Source organism: Salvia hispanica, chromosome 1 (assembly GCF_029641045.1).
Source record: "Salvia hispanica isolate PSC_SH4W2 chromosome 1, Shi_PSC_v1, whole genome shotgun sequence".
NCBI classification, from domain to species: domain Eukaryota; kingdom Viridiplantae; phylum Streptophyta; class Magnoliopsida; order Lamiales; family Lamiaceae; genus Salvia; species Salvia hispanica.
In genome coordinates, this window is record NC_142692.1 from 38,594,717 (window position 1) to 38,608,369 (window position 13,653).

A 13,653-nucleotide genomic window follows, 5' to 3' on the forward strand; every position below is an offset into this window, starting at 1 on the left:
AATAATGATGATGAAATATCACATATTTACCCTTTAGGAAAAGATTAAGTTTCTTAATTAAATAATTACAAAAATCAAGAAAGTATAATTCATTCTATCTTAAACCTACATAATTATAGCAAATTATAGCAAAGTCAGATCAAAACTAAAAGGATGGATTCATCACATTTTTCATCGTACATTTTAAAAATATTGCGCAAGTATTTCAATAATATTAAATTTCTTTTATTTCCTCAACACTTAAATGCTACAGTATCACACAATAATATTTAATGAATAAATTGACATATAATAAAATATTAGTCGCTAAAAAGAACATCACATAACAAGAAAATATATACTCGTAAAAATCAACATATTATACTAAATTATCATTATAACTAGTATACCCGCCCGCTGTGTGATGCACAGATCTTAAATTAATTTATAATAATGCAATATCTACATTACGTAAAACAAAAAATGATTATATATGTAACAACAATTAGATATTAACAAATTTAGTAAAAATTGCAAATAATTCAACACATGACATTGGTCGTAGTTGAAAAGCGCATTTCAGATTTCATCAAGATATAGTAAACAAACTCAAATTGCAAAACTTTCGAATTGGTTTTGTACATTTAAATAAGACTATTTAGAAATATACAATCTCAATGGCAAAAGAAATGGTATATTTTTTTTCTGTTTCTTCATCAAATAAATGGTACAATTCCAACACATAAAAATTGAGTCACACGACTTCTTGAGCATCACCTTATTTATTTGCTTTAATGAATTCTCTATACTCTTTCTTCATCTTCACACCCGATACAGTCCTGCACATTCAAATTAAAATCAAGATCAACAAAAACATAGTACTAACATTTTTTATTTTTCTCAACAACAACGTTTTAGATTCTAACAATGTATTAAAGAAAGATTAAGTAAAATCAAGATCAACAAAAACATAGTACTAACATTTTTTATTTTCTCATCGACAACGTTTTAGATTCTAACAATGTAGTATTATAGAAAGATTAAGACACTCATTATCCCTGCGGCATGAGCAAAAACATCACAAAGCTATCTAGATAATATGAAAAATTATCTTGGTGCTATATCCGAGACGAATGCAACGGGTTGTAGTCCATAAAGGAATCGAAGGTTGGGACAAAAAATAACATCTTCGACGCTCTAAATTTAACCAACCTGATCATTTCCTTGTTCTTGAAAAATTGTACACAAGGTGTGCCCATGATTCCTGCAGCCTCAGCTATTTTTGGATCTTCCTCGATGTCAATCTCGACCAAATGGACATGCTGGTCGAATTCATCTATGACCTGCCAAGTCAATAGCATTAGCAACCCCTGCGTACACAAGTTAAAGAGATAAAAACCATCTCTCAGGGTGTATGACCTGGAATCTTCAACCTTGTAAGGTCTTTTAACATACCTAGCAAAATACACTTAGAGAAAGGCAGTGTTGTTAGCATGAAAAGATCATGAAGCACAACTCGATCTTTGGTAATCAAATAATCCAGCTCATCAGCTATAGCCAATCTGTAACCATAATTGAAGTATTCAGTGAGTTGAGAAACAATAGAATTCATAGAACTTGAATGCATCTCCTACATAATTGCAACTAAAGATTTTCTTAACCAAGAAATAAGCTGTATAAAATGGGAACTATCATGTCTTATGCTTAAGGAACAGAAAAAGGCACATGACACTCACATCATCTTCATGCCAGGGGTCTGTTGAGAATACAAGTTCTGAAGCCGCTGCAAAGATGATGTAGAACGACTACGTTTCTTCCTAGAATGGTTTTGCTCAAAAATCTATAACAACAAGGTATTAGTACTCTGAGGTCTTGGTTTCAAATCACTTGTACATAGCATCAACATACATTGCTAAAAATATCATTCATGTTTGATGCAATTGATGGGCAAGACATCTGGATACTGTATACATCCTGTTCCCCCCAGAAAAGAAAATGCATATAGATGATAACACTGGATTGTAGGAAAAGCATGTTGTTTATCACAAACGGAACATTTCATCTACTTAAGCTAAAATTCGATCTTAATCAAGATCAAAGGAAAATTTTAATTGAGGCTCCTAATTCATGAAACAAACAATTTTAACTGGAAAGTCATATTCCATTTCAGTACTAAACATTTTACTACTTGGGAACCCAAAATTTCACATAGACATACTACTTAATAGCATAAGTGAATATCATGCTATTCAAATTTTCTGTACCTAAGCAAAAAATAATTTTGGATGCAGCAGGAATGAGACCTCATTTGCCCTATTGGCAAGCATCACTTTTACTTTTGCATCGTAGATGAAAAACTTCCATCGTAGTGATATACTTCTAACCTTCCACTCACTCCACTTAATCACATGTTTTTAGGCTGTAATTATATATTTTTAATTTAATACTCCCTCCGTCCCAAGATAAGTGACCTACTTCTTTTGGGCACGGGATTTAAGGAATGATATTTAAATAAGTTAAAGTGGAGAGAGTAAAGTATGAGAGAGGGAAAAGTAGAGAAGAGAAGGGAGAATAAAGTATATTGAGAATAAAGTATATGGAGAATAAAGTAAGAGAGATGCCTTTTTCCTAAAAATGGAAATTGGTCACTTATAGTGGGAGACCCTACAAGTCACTTATCTTGGGACGGAGGGAGTATAATTTTTTAAATTAAATGGCAATCTTGTAAATTTCTCCAAAATTCCCCTTTTATATATTGTATAGATAAATATAAATGAAAAATCAGTATTAAAAATATAATAGAAATATAATATCTGTGTGTGTACGTAGGTGTCATCTTTAAATAACTAATGATGTGCATGGAGGTATAATATTAAAATTAATTTAGTACCCAAGCATAGATATATACGTACGATATATGTAGGATATGGAAGTATTAATAATACTCCTTCTTCTGTTCATTAAAAATGAAACATTTACTTTTTCACACATGTTTTGAAAAAATAATAAATAGTTAAAGTGGAGAAAAAATAAAGTGAAAAAGACTTTCTTCTACATTATTCTCTCTTACTTTATTTTTTCACTACTTTAGTTATTTATTGTAATTTTTTCAAAACAAGTGCGCAAAAGTAAACGTCCCCCATTTTTAATGGGACGGATGGAGTAGTTACCAACTCAAAATTAGGAAATGGATTAAACTAAAGATAGAATATGTTCGTGTGTTTTCATTGCGATCAAAACAAAAATAATAATCATAAAATAATCTTCTAGAAAGTTTAAGAGAAATGATTATATTGATATAATTAGGAAATGGATTAAACTAAAGATAGAATATGTTCGTGTGTTTTCATTGCGATCAAAACAAAAATAATAATCATAAAATAATCTTCTAGAAAGTTTAAGAGAAATGATTATATTGATATAATTAATTTGCTATTATAAAAAAATGTATTATAGGTCACTGATCTAAATGATCTCTATATTTAATATACTATTAGCAAATTTTTTTAATAGAAACAAATACATTAGCAAACTGCGCCCTCTACACTATTTGAGCCCACGGCATACGATCCATTTTTCTATTGGGTACAAATGCTTGGGCCATAAAGATAGCAGGTAAAATAGTTGTAAAAAACGGTTAAAATAAAAATTAATCATAAAACAAATAACAAATCAATATAGTACTCCCTCCGTTGTGGTTCCACAGTAATAGAGTCATTTTACCATTTTAGTACGTTCCATAGTAATAGAGTCATTTCCCTTTTTAGTAAAAGTCAACATAATTTTCCACACCTATTTTACTCTCTCTTACTTTTTTCTCTATTCATCTCTCTACCTTTTTCATTTTCCACTTTATTCTCCCTTTACCTAACTCACCTAAGAAAATTTTTCTTAATCTTCGTGCCGAAAAGAAACGTCTCCATTACTATAGAACGAAGGGAGTAGTAAATACGCCTCTATATATCTACACCAACTACAGAAGAATATCATCGAGCGAACATAAGAAAAGTATGTATTCACAAAGTCAAAATTTATTTTTTCATTATCATAGAAGTATGTATTCACATAGTCAAATTTTATTATATCTATATGATATTCTTTATTTATTTTATCTATAAAAGTTTGCATAAAATAACCTTTTGTACAAAAGTTTGGGACCTGAGAGTGACACTAGTAAAAAGGTTGGAGCTATAATTTCAAATGGAATATTGTATGGGTATTATTAAGTTACCATTTATAATATTTATGACTAATAGTAAAAATATAATATCTATTATAGGGTGTGATCAATTGTTAACTTTCTTTAGTCGCTAACTTGTTAATTCATCAACGCAACATATTAAAAATGTCAACACATGATTTTGTTGAACTTCAATATAGTGTGTTGATATTATGTGTTGACATTTTAATATTACCGTTTTGACATTTTTAATATACTACATTGATGAGTTAGCAGAGTTAACAACTTAAATAGTTAGTAATATAACGCACCTCATCTACTATATACAACTGAATATATATTTAAAATACAATAACTTAAAATTAAAATCAATTAACAAAGAATAGTAAAGTAAGTATACGTTAGTTTTATCCATCAATCATTTATGATGGTAAATGTTACTACTACATAGTATATCGTAGAAGATCATTTACGATTACTAAGATCAATTTCAGCTGATACACAAATTTATAGTATTTGGATTGAAGCACACATTCGATGGCATATTAATAATTTTGTTAGTGAATGATTGTGTTTGAACCGGTTTATGAAAAGTCTCATCGATTCCTCGAATGACATTTTGTATAAGATCAATCGACAACGATTAACCACAGCCAATTAAAAAAATTAAATAGCTAGCGATATCGGTGAATATTTCATCGAATATGAATTTGCATTTGAATCATAACCCACGACACAATGAAAATTCTCTCTAATTTTCATGCCAAATGTCTCATAATATAATATAGAAAGATGGAGTACATGACTCCAAAAATTTGAATTCGTCAAAAATTAAATAAATAGTTAGAATGCACGAATTCAATCCAAACAATAATTGGTAATTTGGTACATACAGTAGGTACAATACCAACCCCGACAACCGAAATTTTAAAAAAATAAAGTTTTTTGATAACTTAGTTTAGTCCAAAGTCCAAACAATAGTAACACGAGCACACTTATCTGTTTTATAAATAGTTAGTCCAAAGTTCTTTTTTTCCGAGTTTATTTATTTCATTGTAAATTCATAAATTTTATATGTCGAGTGCAATGTTGTCACGTTCTCATAAAAATTCAAGTTGCCATAATAACTCGATCCAACATATATGTGGATTTGATGTTAATTAGTCAGTATAGTGACTAGTTAATCAGGCATAGAAATACAATTTGTTTAATTTCTCTATTTTTGATAAAAAGAAAACATTAAACCCCCATAATTTTCAAGTTGTTTACTACTTCATCTAATTATAGGACATGCTCTATAAAGATATATTGAGACCCTATTTAGTTACATTTATTATCAAAATAGTGTTCTTTCTAAAATAATCTTTTAAATTAGTTTTCAAAATTTTCAAATGCAAAATCATTATATGTGATGATATCATGAGTGAATCAGACCCATTATAAGTATTGTTGGGGAAAATAAGAAAGTTTCAAAGAAGAAGACATGACCATTTCAAGACACCGCCAGATCAGACAAGCAATACAAAATTATTGCATTCTGTCACTCAATTTTTGCTTGCAGAGTTAAGTTCTTTATTTTTTTTCAATTTTCCTTTTGGTTTCAGTTTTTGTCATTTCATGTTACCTAACTTCAACTACATTATTTACAAAGTTAACAAACCCAAAAAAATAGATGAATAAAGTAAGTAAGTAAAGGGGGTTCAGAAAAATTCATACTTGACACTTGTCAATCAAGTAAGTAAAATAAAAAAGAGATGAATAAGAACTAGTGAGTGTGTATATATAAAAGTAGCTTGCTTTAAAAACTTCCCTAAAAAAAGTTCACCCTAATCTTCTTTTTTCATTGCGGTATATTTTATTACTCCATAAATTCTATATTCTTGAAACACGATATAATAGATAAATTACACTTCATTTTTAAGCAGTAACACTGCACAATTCACCTATAAATTTCAGTAAGAAATTCAGTCACTACTCATTTTTATCTCTATTATTTAGTACTAATTATTTTCCGAATTCATCTATTTATTTAAATTGTGATATTTTTAAACCCAAAATAAAAAACCAAAATTCAGAAATTAATTAAATAAAAAATCCTAAAATGATCGGAAATGACATCATTTAAATGCCTAAAATTATATTGGAGGGAATTGAAAATTTGAATGAGAACTTAATTTTGGGATGAGAACGAATAAAGTGAGTGTGAGTAGTTATCGACCAGGAATTAATAAAAATTAGCAAAAAAGGTGAAAAGAGATGCGTTTTCGCTGGCAGGCACAATGTTGTCGCATCCTTCTTGCTGCTGTCATCCCTCGCCTCCCATAGTACAATCAACTCTCACAACAATCACGTTTGCAGTTGTTCCATAAATAATATCCTTACTTAGACCTGCCCACGGTTCATGAACCGCCGGTTTCGGTTCGGAACCGCCGGTTCCAGTTTTGGGAAATATGGAACCGGAACCGAACCGTGAGGCTGTTTCACGGTTTCGGTTTCGGTTCGAAAACCTGCGGTTTCGGTTCGAAAACCGGCGGTTTCGGTTTCGGTTCGGAACCGCCGGTTTTCGGACGGTTCGTAGCGGTTTAGGTTCGGTTTCGCGGTTTCACGGTTTTTTCCGTTAATTTTTTTTTGCCATATAGTTTGAAATTATAAAATAAATTGGAACAAGGAAATGGATAGTTTAAATTGAGAGATTGAAGAGAGAAATTCTTGTTAACACTAAAATAAGGTGAGTGTAAGTAAGGATAGAGAGGAGTATTTAATATAGATAAAAATAGAGAGAAATGAGATCCAATTTGAATTTAAAATCAACATTTAAGAATAAATGAATAAATAAATAAAAATAAAATAAATGGTGTTTTGTGCAATCAATTTTGAATAGTGCAGCCATCGTCCACCTTCAACCAATCAATTTTGAAGACTCAACTAATCAATTTTGAAAACTACGACATCAACCAATGTTAATTTATTATACTTTATTTAAAGTAATCAATTCTTCTAAGTTTATTAAAAAATGTTGGATAAATATTTATTAATAATTATCCATACTCCATAGATTCCATACGTAAAAAAATATGTAAATTAATAAAATCAGAAATAGTATTATAAAGTTATTACCATAAACCATACAACATAGACTCCATCTTGTAATTTAGTTATTTTTATTTTATTATCTTTTATCTTATGTTTTTCAAATTACCATCCAATTTTACCAAATAGTATTATAAAGTTATTTTTGCTACAAAATTTTGTCCCACATTATTGTTTCTACGGATATTACCAAATCTAAAAATGAAAGTTATTTATATAAGAGTATAAAACTCATAAACCGGATCATTCAGCAATATTTTATTTAATGGAGTATAGTTTTAATATAAGGATTAACTATGTTTAAATTTATCATTGCGTTGGCGGTTCGGAACCGTGAAACCGCCGGTTCGGAACTGTCCGGAACCGGCGGTTCGGTCGCGGTTTCGGTTCGAAAAATTTGGAACCTGAACCGAACCACGGTTCTAAAATTCACGGTTTCGGTTTGGCATATTTTTCGCGGTTTCGGTTCGGAACCGTAACCGCTGATTACGGTTTCGGTTTTAACCGCCGGTTCGGTAAACCTTGGGCAGCTTTATCCTTACTTTACTTGTTCAATTTAAATGTCTATGTTAAAATTAAGATCGAGCTAAATAATTATATTACTCTAATCATGTAATATTTGTCCACTATTATTTGTTTAATTTATTTATTAGTAGTATATTGAGTGAGATTCATTTGCCATAAATTTTTTATATTTATATTTCTTAAAATAATATCGATTGGCGCAATGAGTATTATTAATTCCATTAATAAGGGTGGTGTAGTAGGAGGCAATAATATTAGATACCCACCACACCGTCGTGGCTCCCTATATATAAAACCGGCCTCAACTTCCTCACTACACAAAAGCAAAAGCAGTATATTTTGTTTCCAAAATTCACATGATTTCTCTCTGATTTAACACCCAAACCCTAACCGCCTCCCCCTATGGATTCCCCTTCCAAAACGATTGATAGCCTCAAGTTCGACAAGGAAAACGCTATGGCGCGCTTCAATCGCGTGCGCAGAGTGACGAAGCTGTTGCAGATCATCGTCTTCGCCGCCGTCTCGTGGTGCTTGCCGGCGGTTGCCGCGTGGTTGGCGCACCTCTGCAACCAGCACGCCGCTTTCCTCTTCGGCAACGCGATCATCATGCTGCTGTTCGTGCTCTGCCGCCAGAGCGACGATCTCCACGCTGATTATGTCAGGCACAGCGAGATACCGGAGGCGATGCCTGCGGAAATCGGCGGAGGCGATTGGGAGAAGCAGATTGTTGCTGCCGATGAGACGATTGAGATTTCGCAATGCGATGACGTGGCGGCGGTGATTGAGAAAGCGGCGAGGCAGATTAGGAAGTTACAGAGGACTCGATCGGAGTTGGCGAAGAGGCGCGAGGTTAAGGTGCGGCCGGAGCTCCGTACATCGGAGACGGAAAATCGCCGGGAAACGGTGAAATCGGAGATTGAGAATCTGAGCAACGAAGAATTCCAGCGGAAGGTTGATGCATTTATCGATAAGCATTGGATCAAAACGATGGATCATTGAATTGAATCAATGCAAAATGGACTACTAAATTGCATCCGAGTTTTTGTTCAACTACAGGATTGACAATTCTCTGTTTTTTGATCAACCACAGGATTGAAAATTCTCTGTTTTTTGTTCCATAATTGGAAATTAGATTAGACTTAAATATCATGAATCAATTCCTTATGGACAATTTTTTAATTTCATTTAATAATATTAAATTAGTATGATTTATTTTTCATTCTTTTATAATTAATGTCGTGGTCTTGGCCTAACATTGTCTGCTTTTCATTTAATTAATTATATTCATTGATTGTTTATTATCAATCTTAATTGTTAACTAAAGTAAGTTTAATGAGTAAACGATTAATTAGTACGATTGCATTGTAGTAGTACAGTACATCTCAATGTACACAATTTTTTATGTCTTATGAAATAGGGCCAATACATTACCACAATTTTAATTGTCGTGTTTAAGTTTGGTGACGACAACTTATTAAATTAATATTGTCATTTAAAATTACTTAGGTAGTAATAATGGATATGCTTCCACGCCCACCAGCAAACCTTATAAAAAATGCTACTATTAAAAATTGCAAATGTCAATTTCTTACTTTGTTGGATACAGCAAACAACTTAATTAATCGGTCGGTTTCAATATTAAGGAAATAAAAGCAAACATAAAAATATTAATTTTAATTATGTGTGTATAATATTAAGAGCTTATATCCAAAGTGAGTAACATAATAAAGTAATAAAAGGTGAACTCTAAGTACCATTACACGACAAAAACTCTAGTACTTTTGCATAAAAAATTCCCATCAATGGATAAGCGCCAGTTTCTTCTTTAGCTTTGGATGACACATCAAGAATTTTAAGTAACTTATTAGTTTTAATCATAACAAAGTAAAATGAATAATTAAATAATTATTCTCGTTCTCATTAGTAGCCATGATTAAATTGTTGGTGGTACAACAATCATTGAATTTTGAAGTCAAATGGAAAACTATAGGCCATAGACACCTAAAACACAAAAAATAATGTCTGTTTAGAATTTTAGATACAAAAGGTGATTAGTTAATGATCATTCGTTCCCAGTCCACACTATTTTTCTTTAATTACAACCGGCTCTTCTTAATATCAGAAAAACAATACGAGTATATGTGTGATGAATATAGTGACATCAAAGGATGGATGGACGAGATTCGAAAATTCTGATAGAAAAAGAAGCTTGTAACTGCGAAGTTGCTGGCACTTTTCTTTAACCCTTTTAGATTGCATACTCACATTTCTTTATAATATTATGAGAAGAAATTGTAGTCTCGAAATAAATAAATTCTAAGTTTTGCAATAGTAATCATATTTATAAAAATATATTGACAACTCAATTCTTTAGGGACATTATGTGTGTCCAATGCATGAATTGGTATGGGTATATTATGGTCTGAAAATTGAAAGAAACTTTAATGTACTAATAACTAGTACTAATAAATTTAATGGAAGTTCTCTAATATTGTTACCATATTTATTGTTATTTGTTACACAACGCTCAAAGTTTATCAGCAAGTCTGGCTTCCCATCTATATGAGTACCAAATAGTGAATTCATTAAATAAATGTTACAACCGAGAAATACTATTCCGGTTGGAGAAAAGTATTACTCAGATTCAAAGACTTGTAATCAGTTTTGACCCGTATGCAACATTTATATGTTCGACACTAGCTAGTTATATCTGTCATGATTTAAAGTCTCGACATGAAGAAAAATAGATGGAAAAAATGAGTCTCATTATACAATGCTCTATTCTTTTACTACAAAGCAACGCAAAACAAGCACTACAAAAAATACGCTAATTACCAACGGCAAAATCCGTGGGTAAAATCAAATTATCCGTTGGTAAATGGCATTACCAAGGGATTTTCAAGGGATGGGAGCCATAAGGCAATCTCCAACCATCCACGCCAAACTCAAACCCATTTTTGAATATATGTCACACCAAAAAGTAGTTTTACTCTAACCATTTACACCATATTTATGTTTACACCATATTTAAACCCATTTTTGTCTAACAAAATTTTGGAGTAAACACCATATTTGGTGTTAATCCATTCAAAAACCCAAAAATGGGTTTGCATTTGGTGTACGATTGGAGAAATTATCTACACCAAAAATGAGTTTTGGTGTATGGTTGGAGATGGTAAAAGGCTCGACGCAAATATTTTTACCAAGGGATATTAGCCGTGGATAAATTTCCCAACGGCAAATCCGTTGGTAATTGTCTTTTAGGGATTTGGATATTTTCCAACGGCATTTCTCCGTTGGTAATCATTCAAAAAATGTATTAGCACCATTCCATATTTTTTATTCTAAACCTGCACACACACAATATCATGTTCTAGCTACACCATAAAATCAATAACAAATAAATAATGACCAAAATGAAAATCATCATTGATAAACCTCAAAAGTATTAATCAAAATATACAATCCAACATACGGAGCCAAAATAAACATAAAGTGTCTGAGTTTTCAAATTGAGTTCATGAGATATATCAACTCATCATCATAATCAGGATTGTGACTTGATTGTTGGGTTGCCTTGACATCATAAACTACTTCATTATTTCTTCCATCTCCCGTTTTTGGTCATGTAGTTCTTGATGCATTTCGCGACACAATTCTTGGCAGAGTTCATCTCGTATTCAAAGCTACAAGTCAACAGATTTGTGAAAGTTAAGCTCCTTTGAAATATTTCATGCTAATTGGCAAAAACAAAAAGTCAAATAAAGAATAGTTACCAAAACAATACTCATATCTCCTGATGTAGATTCTATATTTAATTGCCAACTTCTAAAAATGATGATGAAATTATCAAATGAGTAATAATTCCTGATTTATTTGGCAGTTTTCTTTGAACTAAAACCAAAATATGTATGAATTAAATCTCAAAATAAACAACATTATACTAATGTACAAATAATTATCATCATACGTGATTTCAATTTCTTATCTCTCTTTGTATATTGGAGCAAGGGAATCTCATAAAAATTATCATACCAAAGTTGCAACTTACAGTCTGAGAGAAAAGGGACAGGCTTGCTTAGCATAAAACTTGCGATAGCATCTCAACCTGCATAACACCAAATGAATATTTTTGTACATCACAGAAGATAAATCAAAAACAAATTAAGAGGTAGTTCACTATCACTTTCATGAACAAATCGTACATAATACTAATTTTTCCCAATAATTAATGAATGTACATGGCATATATTATAATTCTTATAACAAATCAACTAATAGTTCGGACTGCCTTTTTATTCTTTCAACTCAAATTAGAATAAGTAAGAAAGAAGAACGATCACTTAGCGTTTGACAAATCAACCAATAATCAGGTACATTTGACAAACATCACTAAAATCTCAAATTATGACAAATAGAAAATAGACCATGTATATGTATTAGATTCTACCTATTCTAGCAGCTTTGCAGAGAACCCCTCAAAATCTGCCATAACATAAAATATCAAATGAGTAGACTCATGTTCATGGAGATCATGACATAACCAATCCAAATAAAACAGGGTCTAAAAATGGAGGATCAAATTAAAAACAATTAAAATTTTCTCACTCGCCATTTGACTACCCGGAGTCTTAATCTGGAACACCAAAATCAAAAGAACTCAGAGAATTGACCATCTATGTTTGATCAAGCAGCTGTCTCCTCCTTCATTCTTTGCTGCATCAAAGAGTTCAAATAAAAGCAAGCATTAGCCAACTTATAAGTCCAGTTTAAGTAATTTAATTATTCAATTTGTCAACTTAAACAAATGATCAATGTTGCTTTCTTCACAATCACATCCACCTGAAGATCAGCTTTCCCAGCCATTCATTATGGCAATCAAGACATGGTCAAACTCCGAATTATTTATTGTTGCTTACTTATGCTATTATTGGAGTATGATTTTATTAGCATTCAGACAACAAAGATTATTTTAAAACATGAACAATACACAAAGATAGAGCAGCTGTAGAAAATTTTTTGGGTTGAAAATTTTTTGGAAGTCAAAACTATGATGTCAAATATACACATTATAAAACAAAAAAACATACCTGCAGCATGTAGGTGACAGTCTCAAATCCTAAAATACCATTAAAACAAAGATAAATCACAACCAATCACCATAATAAAAAACCAATTATCAAAGAAAAAGGGGAAAATGATGAACAAACCTTTATGTAGGTGATCAGGAAATCCAGTAGGAGCAAAAACATCAATCCTATTTCAATAAATCACAACACCAAATCAAACGAAACTCATTCATGAATAAAAAAAATCAGATGAAGAAAAACAGAGACAATAACCACACCTGAGAACTTGTCCAGATCAAGAAAATGGTCAAAGTATTTCTGCTCGAAGCTACAACAAAAAAACAATTGCCTAATAAAGAAGGAAAAAAAGATAACTTTGATGAAGAAGTAGTTGAGTTTACAGTTAGTTTGGAACCTACCTATGAGATACACACTGAGATTGTGTAATATAATATATGATGACCAAAAACTTTTGATTTTAAGCAACCAAACAGAAATCATAGCGTATGAGGCAAAGTAACAGATTGCAAGAATATTGGTCATTTAAAACATTAAACCTTATAATTGCTTTAACTTACAGTCTCTGATTCTGATATTCAACCAAAAAGGTTGAAAGAATATCCGCCAACATAACTGAAGTAAATGATTAGCAACAATAAAATAATCAATAGTACAAAATGAGTTTATTTATCAAAGCATGAAACTAGAAACATCAATACAAAACTTTTATCTCTCTCAGAGCATATGTTAAGTTATTTACAGAGTACAGACAAAACGATATATACATAAATAAATTTAAGATGTGTACAA

At 31.3% G+C, this 13,653-nt stretch overlaps 1 protein-coding gene and 1 long non-coding RNA gene across 2 annotated transcripts; one reads left to right on the plus strand and one right to left on the minus strand.

Annotated features, from left to right (window-relative positions):
• Positions 1 to 8,107: 8,107 nt before the first annotated feature.
• Positions 8,108 to 9,004, plus strand: LOC148933757 (uncharacterized). The gene has a single exon (XM_089063603.1). It carries the CDS (start codon positions 8,177 to 8,179, stop codon positions 8,771 to 8,773), a length of 597 nt encoding a protein of 198 aa, XP_088919729.1. The 5' UTR covers positions 8,108 to 8,176; the 3' UTR covers positions 8,774 to 9,004.
• A 2,178-nt stretch (positions 9,005 to 11,182) lies between these two features.
• On the minus strand, positions 11,183 to 13,255 carry LOC125218474 (uncharacterized). The gene is made up of 6 exons (XR_016135640.1): positions 13,122 to 13,255; positions 12,985 to 13,031; positions 12,865 to 12,893; positions 12,225 to 12,490; positions 11,826 to 11,882; positions 11,183 to 11,460 (listed from the first exon to the last, which is right to left on the minus strand). It is a non-coding gene; the product is annotated as an uncharacterized LOC125218474 (long non-coding RNA).
• Positions 13,256 to 13,653: the final 398 nt, after the last annotated feature.